The 16,622-nt window shown below is 40.4% G+C and overlaps 1 protein-coding gene across 3 annotated transcripts in view; it reads right to left on the bottom strand.

Moving 5' to 3' along the window:
• The window catches only part of mast4 (microtubule associated serine/threonine kinase family member 4), a 96,265-nt gene that overhangs the window by 77,462 nt on the left and 2,181 nt on the right, over positions 1-16,622 (bottom strand). For 2 of the 3 annotated variants that reach the window (XM_040156945.1, XM_040156946.1), the window contains one exon: positions 642-795. In XM_040156945.1, coding sequence (XP_040012879.1) covers positions 642-795 — 154 coding nt within the window. Of the gene's footprint in view, positions 1-641; positions 796-11,747; positions 12,041-16,622 lie in introns of those variants that run through there. The other variant, XM_040156947.1, reaches the window with a different exon arrangement.

Genomic DNA, 16,622 nt, shown 5'->3' with positions numbered 1-16,622 from the left:
CCCTCTGGGGTCGACCACTATAAAAATAAATCTTCAAGTTGTGGGAAACGCTGGAAACAACATGTGAAGGTGAGTGAGTTTCGGGGGGGAGGGGAAAGTGATCAAATGATTTGATGAGGGACTTGTGTGTTTGGTTACTGGATACTGTGTATGTTTTATATGCGTTTTCTTAATGTTTGGTTACATACAGCGAGATTAGTAGCAGTAAAAATAAATCAGGCTTTACAGGAGTTCCTCTGTAAAAAGCTGCTAATATATTTAACATTTGCAAGCTGTTCTCCCAAGTGGAGTTAAATATATGAATCAAATTTCACATAAATGGGAGATATTAAAAAGCATTTTGAACTGTGGCCAAATAATACCGTATTAAGTGAGTCACTTATTTCACAGACTGATCATGCGTTTACCTCGTTAGTAAACTCTGATTTGCAACTGCATCGGAAATTTAAAAAAAAAAAAAAAAACACGGATCGAGAAAAAGCAGCTGTTACAGTAGCAACTATACAAACCCCACAGTAAAACATACTAATGTGCTGGTGTCGCGTCAGTTGCTTATAAATATGCCAATCAGACAGTCTAAACCAGCCCACACACCCACTTGTGAGAAACTAAAATGAAAAAACCATACATGAGACTATTACCTGTGAGACCACCCCCTAGGCTCCTTCTTCTGACGTGTTTTCCATCCTCACTGAGATGTACTTTAAATTTGAGAGCAGGACTTAATCCCTGAGTCAACTCTGGGTTACTGGACTTCCTGAGGGACATGGAGGGAGGGTAGAGGATGTTGTCCAACTGGAGAAAAAAAGACAGAAAAAAGCAGTAGGTTAAAATGAAACAAAACAAAACTGTATTTAAGGTTACTTTTGTAGTTATGATTCATACGAGGATGAGGTCCATAGTTCAAATATAAAAAGTTTCTTCTTTGTTTCATTTGAAGAAAAAAAAAAAAAAGAAAAAAAAAAACCTTAAATTTCAGCTTGTAGGGCTTTTATTTGCTTGTGGAAATTGACATGTAGCTAATCGATACACTAAGCTGAGAGGAGTGCTGTGCATGGATATGAAAGTGAGCTACTTTCAAGATCTTTCAGGTGCTTTGAATAAAAAAATAAAAATTTTTAAAAATCCACTGGAATTGAGTTACAAAACCAGTTGTTAACAGCGTAAAAAATATAGTTAATATTTGTTGGCCTATAGTAAAGAGTGCAGTTACAATAACCAAGTACACACATTAAGTTTGGTAAATGTATTTAGGAAAGTGTTTTGTACATTCACGCTAATGCATTCATTATCAAACAATCTGCCAATTATTTTCTCGAGTTATTGGTCTATAAAGCATTAAAAAAAAAACTGCCCATGAAAAATGCCTGTTACAATTTCCTACAGCCCCAAGGTATGTTAGCAATTGCCTTGTTTTGTCTGAACAACAGTTTAGAGCTCAAAAATACTTAACTGACAAAATTGTTCTGGAAAGGAAAAGCAGCAAATTCTCACATTTAAGGAGGTGGAACCGTCAAAGCTTCTACATTTTTGCTTGAATACTGCCTAAAACAACTGACTGATCAAAATAGTTGTAGATTTATTATCTATCGATCAATTAACTGCCTCATCATTGCAGCTCTAGACACATTCACGCTCTGCTTTCTGGAAATCCGAACCGATGTCATATAGCCAATATACTGTCCTGGCAATGGAAAACATGTGTACTTGAAAATATAAGTTTAACGCTGATCAGGTATCAGGCGAAATTGGCAGAAATTAACCTAAGATATAAAATCTAGGGCAACAGAGACTCACATGATGTCAGAGCAATGAGAAATAAAGCTGCAAATGTAAAAACCTTAGGCAACTCTAAAGGGCAGGGCTCAACTTCTCAAATGATCTAGGGGGAGGCTTCCCAGGGTGTCCTCAAAATTATGTTTGTGCTCTTCGCAAAGTAGGATATGAATCAGCTTCTCAAGACAAGACTTGTTGGGGTTTCCACACCCATGGTGGCAGGTTTTGAATGAGAAACAGTTTGGTTACAGTCCAGTTTCCAAAATCTCCTGTGACAGTACTCAGCATATATTATAAGAGAAATATTGTCAGAGAGAGCAGAAGCAAAACACATTTCGATGCAATTCTAGTGAGAAAAGTTAATAAAATATGGACACGCCTGAATCAGGGACAGGTTAGAAATCCGTTACAGACACACTACATCGGCCCTATTGTGTTCTAAAAAGATAATGACCTTACATGGCGCTCAGACCACATAACAATGCCTAGTGATGTGAGGAAGAGGCCCTCCCTGAGAATACAAAGATATATAAACGGCTCAGAGCATTAGGTGGGGGGGGGGGAAATACCCTCTGCTTCTCTGTGGGATGATTAATGAGCCCAGTACTATTGAGGACAACCAAGAGCAATTTTTTTGAAGGGTGGCTTGACCTCTCAATGAATGTGGAGATGTAGAGTAAAACAGTGCAGGAAAACTGCAAGAAAAAGAAAAAAAAAAGCAAGTAAAGCTTATGTCATGGTTCCAACTATAGGAACATAGATTTTTATGCAATTATGTTGCTCATCAGTCATCAGCACTAAAGCTCGTGATTGCTTAAGATCGAACAGTCATGGGGAAACCGATCGCCTCCAGCTCTGCCAGAACCTGTAACATCAAGATGTCATGACTCTGCTACGTGGCAGAAGAGTCTTGTGTATTGTTTGCCCATTAATGGCTCTGGCTGAGCTGAGGCCGTGTTCTTAAAAAACACACGTAGAGAAAGGAGAAGAAACAGGGAGCCACGAGCAGGATGGTGGATCATGCATTATCTCTGAGCTATGTCTAAGCCCAGACGTCGACTCTATTTATACTGAGGTAGCACATACAGCACGGTACTTGGTCATGTCTCATGTAGAATGGATGTTTTAAACGTACTGCATGTATTCACAGACAACATCTGTTTCATTATATAATCGTATGTTGTGGAGGCTACAATAAAAAAGGAGACTGAGTGTAAAGGTTCTCTGTGCAGATCATTGTAAGACATGACCAGACCAACAACAAAAATGTTATAAGTGAGGAGGAAGTCAACTTGGCATTTTCAAACGAGTGGTTTCCTCAGTAGTAGCTTTTTGGGTAGAGGAATTTATGCAACATTGCAAGATGCCTCTGCTACTGAGTTTGTTACAACTGTATTTGAGTCAAAGCACCATATGCTCAACCTTTTGAATCGGATGGTAGTCGCTCTCTGAACTGTGACCATTTAAAATATACATTACATAACTCATACATTGAAAATTGACTGTTTTTTTTAAAGGTCTTAAATTATTAACTACCTTCCTACAGTGGATTTGACATAGCTTATTGCTGATCATTAGCTAAGACACTGAAATAAAACCAAAAATTAAACCCCTACCTGCAGCCTGATGCAACTATTACAATGAATTCACAGTCTAACAGAAATTCAGCCTCTCTTAAAACACTGTGCTGTAGCTAGTTAGGCCCAAAAGACCAAACACCACCACACACCCACCACCTAATACTGAGCCAGTAAACACTGCTGAGGCAGAGATGGAGAGCTGTGATTCCCAAATGTTCATTTGCACTTTTGTCTCAAATGATCTGGTTCAATCTCAGTTTCCAGTAAAAACGCCTTCACTCCGTAAACAACTACACCGTAATGCACCACACATTAAAACGTGGAAACCAACAAGCTGCGTTGACAGGAAACTAACTCCCATCTATTTTTAGCCAGAGGTGCTACTGTAAGACTAAATGATAATTTATGATAATTTTCTACTGAATATTATCCAGTAGAAAACAATGACTTTCATGTTGTGCAAAAGCTGATCTGTTTTGCAACCACTGGTTTCCTGTCTTAATGCTCTTCCAAAACAGCGGAGGTTCAGTCATGTCTTAACCTCTGCACCGAGTTTCATAGCTTCACGTAAATCCATTTCTAAACCGGTTGTTAAATTTCTAAAAAGACAATTACGATCAAATGTCAGGTCAGATGTGTCAATCATATCTCACCACGTCTTTTACATCTCAGTCCAAACAGGTCATCTATCACTAAGCTAATGTTAGTTTTTGCCTCAGTTAGCTGAGCCAGTTTTGTATATGTAAATATTTATCTCCACATAAGAACTAGTTTGTGTGGTTTAAACCATGTTCGTAATGTTCACACTGTAAATCCCCACTTAGTAAAAGGCTCACACGACAACCAAACAAAGCTTGAACTCAAGAACAGCTGGCGCAGCGGTCTCCAGGTGTTTAAAGGCAGATATATTAAGATTAATCACGGTGAAATCAGGAATGGACAGACGGTTATGTAATTTAAACCAAACAGATAATAACTAAGCAATGACTCTATAAGCAGCTTAGAGTTAAGCTGTGAAACAATCAGCGGTAAACTCCCGAATGATCCAGTCGCATTGTTTGGAGCCAGAAGCATCTGGTTACAAACAAACTTACTCAGGACAGGTCATCATGACCTTATCGCCTGAAAACCACGGGCCATAAGAATAGTTGGTGCATGTGTATAAATGAAAAACGTGGCTACTTGAGGAGCAGTGTGTGATACAGAGGACACTCTTTCCACCTCGCGTTGAATACATGCCTTTTTTTAAAGTAGTAAGGTGGCATGCAGTCAACACACAACAAACAAAACACAACTCTATAATCTTTGTAATCCGTGCAAAATTTCACCTTCGTCCTACCGACTTGGTTGATGCACCACAAAGCAGAAAATTAAGCCTGTGAAAACTGTGGAGGGTTGCCAAAGCTGGCCAGAGTTCCATCTGATACTTTTTATTTTTTAAGTCCGCTGAGCTTGGACGTCATCATCAGCCAATTATGAATGATCATCTGGTTGATAAGTAAACTCTTATGCCAGTTCAATGTACATTATATCTTAAGACTGCCTTGCATTAAGCTCTACTATTAGAGGATATTAGTCAAATTCTTGCCAGTCCATAACATCTGCATTGATTTCGAAGAGTGGGTGTAAGCCCTTTAAATGCCTTTTTGATTACACTGAAAAACACTGCAGTAAGCCAATCGCAGTCTGCTCACTGTGTGCACAGCGGACAGCACACACGTTGCAGTTCTGGCAGCAGCCAGTGCCCTTTCACCTACCACCATTCCTCTCTCCCTGCAGCAGAGCTCCTGTAAGCAAGATCAAACCTGACCTGCCCCTCCTTCCTCCATCCTCTTTTCCACCCTCAGCTTCACACACAGTCGACAGTACCAACAATCCCTTGTTGTCAAAGCAAAGAGCAGACAGCAAGCAATTGAGACAAAGAGGATGGACTGCACAACACGCAAAATCGGTTGTGTTTACCAACTGAAAGATGAGGCAACCTTGACCTACATGCAATGTGTGACAAATAGAGGCTTTATTTCTATATTAGTATGTTTTTTTTATTTGTTGTCACATCATCATCATTTCTGTTGAGCGTATTGAGTTAATCATTTACAAAAACAATCCTGTCACTTTGATCATACATGAGATTGTACAGTCTTTTATCCTGAAGCCCTTGTGGTCTGCTATGCCATCTTCATCAAACCCACAATAGCTGACTTTATCATTATTTATCAACATTATCATTCATTTGTAGTCAAGTTTGTCCCCATCTAATGAATCATCTAAGGATGAAAGTCATCTAATGACTTTCATCACATCCCATCTTATTAAAAGTCCAATATTCGCTCTCTTTTAGCTCTGTTTTTGGTCACTACCTACTCTTGAGGGAAATATCTGGCTCTTTAGCTGCTAAATGCTCCATTATGTTCACCAGCTAGTTGCTAACTGTGTCCGTCTGCAATTTGATGCTGGGCAGGTGGCGTACAGTGGGTGTTTATAACTTTTTGCATGGAAAACAGCTGCCTGCTGTTGCCGAAAACAATGCTGTAAGAGCAGTGACAGCGGTGAGAGTGAACCGAAACAGTGCAGTTGAGGAGCGGACAGTGAAACAATGAGCTGAAATTCGCTATAAAAGGGATGTTGCAAATTCAGGTGACAGTTCTCTGTAGGTTCATCACTACAAATGACACCTTTCACACTTTCATTTGATACATCGTTATGATAAAAATATTGATTAAAGATGCTTTAATAATCACTGACTTAAGATAACTTAGGGCTGCCGGTGCACCATCAAAGGTTGTAAATATATAAAGTACTGTATTAAAGAATCAGTTTAAGTAACAAAAAAGACCCAAGCACAGAAAAAAAAATAAAAATCTTTTTGGACAATGTGCAACAGAAAGTACAAAAAACAAAGAAACAGAAAAAAAATTAAAGTTAATATAGTATGTAGGGTATATGCCAAGAATTACCAAACCATCAGTGCTGCAGCGAGGAAAGGGAACTGTTCCAGTATAGTGTGGATAAAAGTGATCTGCAGAGAGCAGAGCAAACACTCAGCAGAGGTTTTACTCCTGCTGTCGACCTTTACCAGCCAAAACAATGAAGACTGAATGCACTGGGAGGTGGAAGAAACTCTGCTGCAGAGATGAGAGTCTTTTTCTATACAAAAGTATACACAGCTACCCAAACAAACTGACAAACAAAAGGACAGAACAGCAGGAAGAGCAGTATATCCTACACAGGCAAATGCAAGAATGAAAGAGCAAGGCTGCACACAGGGAAACTGTCCCCAAGGTCAAGTAATAAATACTCCAATAGTCCAAGCCAAGGAAAACTCTGTGGTATTCACACACTTGTGTATGTTGTCTGTGCCACTAGAGCCATAGGCTTGTCTATGAAAACAACACAAATGCAAATACAGTAACAAAAATTTCACTGTTTTTCTTTATATTTTTGTCAACAACATATTTCACATATAATGTTTTACTTAATTAACTAGCAGGGCTCTGCATTACAAAGGTGAAGAGGGTTGAGTCGTGATTTCCACATTAAAGAGAAAAAAAAAAAAATTTCACACACCAGGATATTATTTCCATTTGATTGGATTTTGTTGAAGTGTTGTTTATCATTTCACTGAGATGGATGAAGGGAACCTTTTACAAGTGAGAACAAATTGTTATTACTGTCAGTGGTTGCTAATACACAACGTGTACACATTTTCAGTAAAACAGGAAGAGTGACTCCATACATCAATAGGCATCACTCCTTACCCCTATCCAGTCATCGCTGTCCTTTGTTTCGCTCATCACAATACCTGCCATTGTTTCTCTATCACATCCTTTACTACTCAACAACTGAAAATAACGTGCACTGGCAATAACAAACAAACAACACACTTTTCACATCTAAAACATTAAACTCGACTGAGCATTGTTACAGAAAGAGACCATCAAGAATCCCCCCCCCCTGTCACTTAGGTTTGGTTTTCATGGAGCCATTAATATCCTAGAAGAAGTCCAGACACTCTGGTCTACGCTGAACAACGCAAACATGACAAAGCGCAGCTTTTAAAGCCAAAATCTGTAGCTTCCCATGTGGTGGCAAAGTACACCACAGACCACAGAGTGGTGCTTATTGCATAATCTCAGTTCACCAAGGTTGGTATTTCGTTTCATTCATTCTGCTTGGTGTTTACATTCCACCGCAGGCCAACGTGCAGGAGGCACAGTACATGCCTGCCGACCAGATACTATGTTTAATGCGGACAAACCCTGAACCGCTAGTTATTGTCCTCTGCGACTTTAACAAAGTTAATATCAGCCATGAACTTCCCAAATGCAGACAGTTTATTAAATGCCTGACAAGGGAGGAGAATATTTGGGATCACTGTTACACATATCATGCTGTCCCCCAGGCTGCACTGGGTCACTCTGACCACATCACGGTCCACCTGATTCCTGCACGAAGGGCAGAAATTAAAACTGGGTAAACCCGTTGTGAGGACACGAAAGCAGTGGAACAGTGAAGCTATAGAGGACCTTCAGGCGTGCTTGGATTGTAATGACTTGGATGTTTTCCGGGTTGCTTCAAATAATCTGGATGAGTTTGCATAGGCTGTGGTGTCCTACATCAGCTTCTGTGAGGACTGCTGTATACCATCATGCACCAGGGTGAGTTACAACAATGACAAACCCTGGTTCACAGTTAAGCTCAGTTAGATGAGGTTGCAAAAGAAAGAAGCGTTCAAAAGTGCGGGGGCAGGGACAGGTTTAGAGAGTCGAAGTACAGGTTTTGCAAGGCGCTGAGAGAATCTTAATTACTGTACTCTGAGGAACTTCAACACGAGTTTCCAAACAGTGACTCTGCTTCTATTTGGAAGGGGCTCAGACGGATCATAAACTACAAACCTAAAGCTCCCCACTCCATCAATGACTTGCGCCTGGCGAACGAACTGAATGAGCACTACTGTCGTTTTGAAAGACATTGGGATAGTCCTGAGACCAGCTCCAGCCCACCAGCGTCATCTTCCCAACCTCAGCAGTGGCGTCCACGACTGCCCACCTCAGAGTCATCTCTTGGGGGGATGAGTCCACCTACAGGTGGGCGATTGACCATGTGGTGACCTAGTGCAGTCAGAGCAATTTGGAGCTCAATGCTCTAAGGACAGTGGAGATGGTTGTGGACTTCAGGAAGAGACCAGACCCCCCCCATCCCCCATCCCCGTGTGTGACTCCCCAGTCCACACAGTGGAGTACTTCCGCTTCCTGGGCACCAATAATCACACAGGACCTCCAGTGGGAGCTGAACATGAGCTCCTTCACCAAGAAAGCCTAGCAGAGGATGTACTTTCTGGGGAAGCTGAAGAAGTTCAACCTGCCAAAGACAATGACGGTGCACTTGTACACCGGCAATCACTGAGTCCATCCTCAGCTCTTCCATAGCCATCTGGTACACTGCTGCCACTGCCAAGCACAAGGAAAGACCGCAGCGTATCATTTGCTCTGGCGAGAAGGTGACTGGCTACAATCTGCCATCCCTCCAGGACCTGTACGCCTCCAGGACCCTGAGGCGAGCAGGAAAGATTGATAGAGGAAAGATTTCATAAATTGTTTTTACTGTTTACTGTGAACTTTTGCACATTCCCTGGGGGATACGCTGCACATTCCTGCACAAAACTGTACAGCTCCTTCCTTTAAATAACATACTGTACATATTTTTGCATTCTCTTTTCATCTTTTAGTAAATTTTCTGTTTTATATTTTTACTTCTTGACTTGCAGTACTTGTTTTTTTTATCTTTCTTTATATTTTTCTACTTACTATGTTTATTGTTATGCACCAAAACACCCAGGCAAATTCCTCATATGTGAAAACCTACTCGGCAATAAAACTTATTCTGGTTTTACTGTGCAACAAACTAAAATGTCCTCCACCAACCAGGCAATTCAATACATTCCATTACGTTCAAAGAAACACTCCATATTGCCGACAAATTAACGAGTCTAACAATAAAGATAAATTACGAGCCTGCCAGCAATTACTTTTTTCTATTAAAGCCCAACGCCTTTCTGAGTTTGGTTTTTTTTAGACTTTTAGCAGTGCCCGTTAAAAGTGATTCATGCTAATTCATACACACATACTGGTTCAAATTCATTTACTGCAAAATTATAACAAGTGTGCACGAGATTAAAGGGTCTAATGTTACTGATGCTTCACGGTTCAACAAGATAATCCCAGACTGTTCAGAGGGAGGCATCCCCTTTGCTATAATCAGATAACCTGCTAGAATCTGACTCAAATAATCTCTGAAATCCAGTGAAACAGTAGTTTGTCCATATATTAGTATATATCAGTACATAACACTCCCCAGATTTAATCAGCTGTAGTTTGGCGAAAGCTGAATGTTGCATGTTTCTAGCTGACTCGTTTTAAAATGAGACTGTTGTGAAAGGGATCATAATTATGCAATTGATAGCTACACATGAAATAATGCTAAAAGACTGAGGCTAGAGATGCATGCCCCAGGCAAAAAGTCAGCGTCCTCGCCAGATCATGATCCATTTAGAAGACATGGAAATAAAGAAACAGCATTGTTCTTGGATTACAATGTAGAGCTATTTAGTCCTCGTATCGTAAGTATGATGTGTAAAAATGTAAGATTAGACTTATATTTTTCTAACATTATCTTGTTTGGCTGCTTATCTTACATGCTTCTTTGTATTTTTCCACTTCTAACGTTACAAGAGAAAAGGCTTTTAAAGGTGAAGGCTAACCGACTTTGGCCGGAGGTGCGGGAGTGGAAATTTGCCCCAATCTAATAAAAAGCCAAGATGAGCTCTTTATAAATGGACAGCATCCAGGACTGCCCTCCACATGGTGTACACAGCGGGTGTGCTCTAATCATCAGGGTACTTTTTACCATAACCTGTTATGCTCCTTGGGTTTGGAAGTACAGCTCTGTTACTACTGTAAGTGGTAAACTACTTGGACAGACATTCCAACAACTGCAGCTCACATTAGAGCAGATAAACACACGTTTTAATCCATTCCTTCCAACAGGTGCTCTCGTCTTTTTGGTTCTGGAAAAGCTAAAGAAGACACCAGCCTCCAAAACACCTTACATGCTGAGTACCATTCTGACTACAGCCCCATGCAAACTGATTCGTCTTGTGGAGAAATCCAAAACCTGGAAGGCCTGCCATGCCTAGCTACGGTCACAGAGCTATGATTGGACAATTGACATTTGCGGGAGAGGTTTAGGAAACCGTCAGCTGTTTGAAGAAATGTATAAGAGTAGGGATGTTGTTGCTGCCTCTGTAAACACTGAGAACCAAGACATTTTTTTCCTCTTTCCTTTTACATAACTCCAGAAACAAACACATGGTGTCATTATATAATGCGATGGCCATTTCATGCAGTGCTTCAATCTTTTGTGAACTGTACACAGTGAACTCTTGAGATAGAGAACATGTTCATCGCTCTTTTTCTCAGGGTCAAATGCAATAGAGCAAACTACGTTCTGGCTGACCTTGTCACCCACCATCTGTCTTCTTCAACTCTCCCCGAATTCCAGCCTGGCCTGAATCTCTCTTCCCTTGCTCTTAAGTGTTTACTCGTGAGGAAAACAGCACACTTAAGAGAGCTCAAAGCCAGATAACTCTGAGATTGAAAGTTTTTCCACGGGGTACTCCCCATTTCAGTCACCCTATGGTCACTTAAGTTTTCTCCTTACAGCGTTACTGTCCCTTCCTTATCTAAAGAAAATCTGAGGTTATGAGTATTTGACCTTTGTGTGCTCTCCCAGGGGAGTTCGGTTTCCTGTGTTGACATGATCTACAGTGGTTCTTTCATTCTCCAATTTCATACAATTAACCATGATAAGATTTATTAACTTCAGCACTGTAAAGAATTAAACTGTGCGTTATTTTCTTCCACCTAGGAAGTCATGTTTTCCTGCGTATAAAGTAGAGCGCCTTTGAGACTCATTGTATTATCAGAATCAGAAACAGAAACATTCCATAAAATCTGATGCACCGATAGGCCTTAAGCCCGGGAACAACTGATTACATTTTGGTCATAAGATGTGCATCTGGGAATTCTGCCATGGGAAACAAAAACAAAAAAAAGAACTAAAAGAAGTCAAGTAAAAATGTAAGCAGAACAAATCTCTGAAGAGTTGTGTGACAGCATGACCACTAGGGTTGTTTTTGTGCCTCTGATTTAGCAATGATTGTGAAACTAAACTTTTTTTTTTTTTTTTTTTTTTTTTTTTTAATATCAGCAACATAATGTCAGCCCAACTAGTGTAAAATACTACAAAGTACTCAAAAACTACATTATAGGAACTTCAAATTTACCCTACACATCAATCCAACCAGCACTGTCAACAGTTGGAGTCTCTTACCTTGCTTCCCTCCGATGATGTACCCCAACCTACAGTTAAATTCCGACCTAGAGACATTTTGTTGGGATACTAACAAACTTAAGCTTCTGTGTCACTTCAAGTGCTCAGTCAACACAGAAAGGCTGATTAAACCCAGACATGCGTGAATACACAAGACAGGACAGAAGAGTCATAAATCAAAGATGGATCCTGGAAAGACACAATCCAGAGGAGGAGTAAAAAGAGTCTTAACCGGATTGTGCTAATCCTTTTAGCCACAAAGCATTACACTGACAGTGGATGTCCCTCTAATCACCCGGACTGGCTGCCTGCTTAAATAAATGGCTGCTTATTTAGGGGCACACCACGGGGTTAGAACAACTGCACAGAGAGAGAGTTAAACATTGTCAAACTGCAAAAGCAAATATTGATACGCACGCAAACACGCATGCAATGCATGACAGTTACCTTTCCACCTTTAGAGAACAGGACCTAATGGAATAAACCAATTCGCCAACCAAGGATTATGTCAGATTGAGACGGATGGTAGAAAGGTGCATTGCTGTGAGAAACATCCGTTCACTGAGGTTAAAATCTCCGACGTGTGCCACTAACCACCAATTAAAACTAAAGATTACAGTGTTGAAAAAACCGGCAACACAGTCTGCAGCTAAAAATCACTTCACTTTTGGATTCTGGGTAAATTTCAAATTCGCTCCTGCTCTGATTTGCACCAGTTTCTTCGCCATAGCAACTAGAGCTAATGGGTATTGTAGTTATTTAGACCCGTCTGCTATGCCAAAATGCCAAAGATGTAATAGTTCAAACTGATGGCCATAACATAAACCTATTTAGTTAGTACATTAACTAGGAGTCCCGTGTTTCTATGTGAAGTAACACTGAGGATATTTTTTGAAGAAGTAACTCTACTGAGCAGTAGAGCAGTAGCAGAGCAGTAGCACTGTAGGCAGAGAGTTTGAACACATTTTTCTTCATCACACAGACATTTTTAAACAAACAAATTCTCTCCAGAAGTGGTCTTCATATGCTAAACATAGCCAGACCGAATGAACATGTCTTTCATGAGGTTAAATGATCGTTCTGCTAACTTAAACAGAGCAGCTCCAGTTCAGCAAAGCTTTCTAGTTGCTTTAATCCTCCGGTTAATGCAGTTTGCTGAGTGCCAAGTGTCACACATGGTTTGTTCTCATTTGAACAGGCTCATTACTCACTGCTGAGGAGTATGACAGCTTGTTGAAGCCAAACTGCTCCACAGGGAAGAGCTGAGAAAGAAATTTCACTTTAGTGGAGTCATTCTTTTCTTTAATCTATACATGTGCGCTGATTGTTTTGTTTTTTTAAACAGTCATCTAACATGATTGATTTTGCTTATAGGGGAATAATTTCTTATTTTGCTGTTCCAACCCTGTTGTAAATGATCTGACTCCTCCATACAGTACGTCATTCAGTGTAATAGACACCCGTGGGCAAACATAGGGTTGAATATAACAGTTGACAGCAGCTGCCAGTTGGGTGACAGATAAAGATGAATGGATGTAAAGTCAGTGTAATAAATTCAATGTCACTGAAAGGGAATAATGGATAGACAAAGAGGGTTAGAAGCAAATGGACTCTCTTTGATGCACAATGAATTTGATTTAAACACCATGGCACCTGCCTAAAATGAGTTTTTCAACCCCCTCATTGAATGCAGTCATATTTAAACTTTGGGGACAGCGGGAAAAAAGCTGTGAAGTCAACACTGACATATCGTCACCTTTTAAGCTGATATGGTGAACTTGAAGGCAAGCAGCTTATTTACACATCCAGCAGTTACCAGGCAATATGATAATTCATGTGGAGTTGTGCTACTAGCCACTTGGTGAATGTAAGTCCAATACTGACTCTCCTTTGTGTTTGGTTTTTGAGGGAAATACCTGGCTCTTTAGCCGCTGAACGCTCCACTATGTTAGTCGCTCTTTTTTTTTTTCTGTCTGCTGTTTGGTGCTGAGGAGGTTGGTGTAAAACGGGTTTCTGGAGCTTTTTCGCGGAAAAGAGCTGCCTGGGAGTGAACCAACACAACAACGTCGGGATGAGACGGATAAACGATGAGCTGAAAGTCACGATAAAGCTCCATGAAGTCAAGGGGATCTGCAGATTGAGGTGATAGCCCTTCGTAGGTTCCTCACTACGACTGACCCCTTCCACGCCGTCATACTGTTTTCACATTGTCATATTGATTAACCGTTCTTATAAAAATATAGCCACTTCAAGATCACTTTGCTTCAAAACTAACTACAACTGTGTTCTTTAAAATGGGGCAAGGCGGGAGCAATGCATGGCGCAACACGTTTTACATCTTACCTCACCACTGAGGAAGTCATTTAGTTTACGCTGGTGCTGACACTGTGTACTGAAGATAATCCACCTTACAGTCAAGTAACTACTACACCAACAACTCCAGTCATCGCCAAGACTTGAAGAGTAAGACTAGCACTTTGGTAGAAAACGAAAAGGTATTCTCTTGAGAATAATCTGTCATTGTTGTTGCAAGACATTCACTGATTTATGCCAACAAGACCTGCTCACTTCAAGCTTTTGTTACTTATCATATGTTTGTGGGAATTTAGGTTTCAAATATCGTACCTCGCTGAAGGTATAACACTTAAGACTGAGCTTTAGTGATTCTCCGCAGGAGTCACAAGGGATCAGGCATGACACAACGGTCAGTTTTTTTGTACTATGCAATCAGTACATGAGAGGTACAAAAAAAGAAAGTATGGAAAATATGATTTATGACTATGAGAGGATATAAAAAGCAGAAAGACATATAGCGATAAGGAATGGTGGGCGTGGGTGTAGATTGCGAAGCAGCGTGTCAAGACTCACTGTGTTGGCCACAAGTATTATCTGAAATCTACAACTGTCTAACTGTCGTACCTGCAGTTAAAGCATAGAAATGTACCTCACGTCATGTTCAAATGTGTGTATCAAGGGAGGGTTTGTTTGTCTTATGGGTATTATGCAAAATTCATATTTAAAAACGCAGAGTTAACCCTTCTATGTTTAACTTAGCTTTAAATAAATCAGACTAAAGCTGCAACATTTGGTCAGGTAATTGATTAGCTGACTGACAGAACATTAAGCTGCAACTATTTTGACGACGGATTCATCGTTTCAGTCAAAATTGCCAAATATCTGCTGTTTATAAGCTTCTCAAAAATGAGGATTTGAGCTTGTTTTTGTCACCTATGATGTTAAATTAAATATTTGAGTTTTGGACTGTTGGTGAGACAAAACAAGCAATTTAAGGGTGTGACTTTGGATCCCTAAATCAAACTGATGGGAAACTAAAAAGTAACGTTGACAGCAGCACACTACAACTATACAGACGAAAACTGAGCACTGAGCTGTAGACTAGGGCTTTTTTTGCAAGCTGGCTTCTGAATGGCAGCCTGCAGAACAGACCATGTAACATGTTTCATGAAACTGAAAAATAACCAAAATATGTCATTATCCTTTATATTCAGACATTGAAAAGCAGGTGCAACCGCTACCAATGCTCCCAATCGCAAACTTGGTTGCTGCTTGGGCCAAAATCTGTTTATAAATCTGGACTCTATGCTCCCTTTTTTTAATATACTTCTGTTATTCTATCTTGTGCATGAAAGAAAGGACTGTGCGTGGGATAATCTCATCCTGACTGCAGATAATGTTCTCTATCGCTGCCCACAACACTGGACTGATTTAGAAGTCTGGGATGGACATGGATGCAACGACACTGAGACTGTGTGAAGACGGGCATCAAACAAACATTTTGGATTGATCCCATGAAGCTCCATAGAAAGCAGTGCTGCTCGTGGAAACGCGGCACAGCGCTAAGTCTGGAACCAGAGTGGTAACTGAGCCGGTCAGTGTGGAGAGGTGACATCATGTGAGTTCTCTGAAGTCTTCCCTTGTTTTAACTCCACAGCAGCAGGACATAGGTCAAAGGTCAGAGTTCCCTGATCATCTGACCTGCTTTGTGGTGTTGGTTGTGTATTCAGTTCTGTATACAGTAACAGTTCAAATTACATCTCCTCTGTAGCCAGTGTAGGAGAGGTCACTGCTTTTAAATAAACTTCAAACTGACTTTTCAAAGGAATCAGGAGAAAAGGCCACGGGGTTCATGTTGCACTGGTTCAAAAAAAAAAAAAAAAAAAGGGGCAGGTGCGATTTTAAAGTCGATTTTATTTTAGTAAAAAATATTTTGGGGACAAATATCATATCAAACACCAAAATGACATTTCATCTGCTTTCCAAAAAGGTGAAAAAATAAAATAAAATAAATAAATAAAAATAAATATATTTCAAAAGCAGAGAATAGCTCACGTTGAGAGAAAATGAAATAAGAGACCAGACTTAGTCCTCGCTGTCGTCTGTGTCTCAGCTCTATTAAGATAATGGATTTTCAAACTGTTGCCAAGCCAAATTAGTTAAGAGCCACCGTTAGCAAACATGACACCATCCCGGGAGTATGTTCCGGAGGATGTCGGTGCATGCTGGAGAGTCCGATATGTTTACAAATACTGACGTAGCGTCAAGAAAGGAATGGCCATTAATGAAAGGCTTTTAGTCCAGTTTTTGGTCCGTACTTGCAGTATCCTCACAGGAAATGCAATGTGGGCCCGGTCTGCAGGTCTGTGTATTTCCAAATTCCAGGACAAAGCAATTACTCAGCTTTCTGTTCCATGACGGGCGCTTAGGTCATGCCAAAGAGTAGCAGCTAGTCATCTATTGCTGTACTGCCTTGGGGTATTGCATCCAAGATAATGAGTAAAAAAGTGTGGAGTAATGGATGGATCACGTCGCACAACTTTCTGTATTTTCCCCATGGCTTGTATTGGACATCGTAGG

This window comes from Xiphias gladius, chromosome 20, assembly GCF_016859285.1.
Source record: "Xiphias gladius isolate SHS-SW01 ecotype Sanya breed wild chromosome 20, ASM1685928v1, whole genome shotgun sequence".
In the NCBI taxonomy this organism is placed as follows: Eukaryota; Metazoa; Chordata; class Actinopteri; order Istiophoriformes; family Xiphiidae; genus Xiphias; species Xiphias gladius.
The sequence above is the reverse complement of the archived record's forward strand: the minus strand, read 5'-3'. Positions and strand labels throughout refer to the sequence as shown.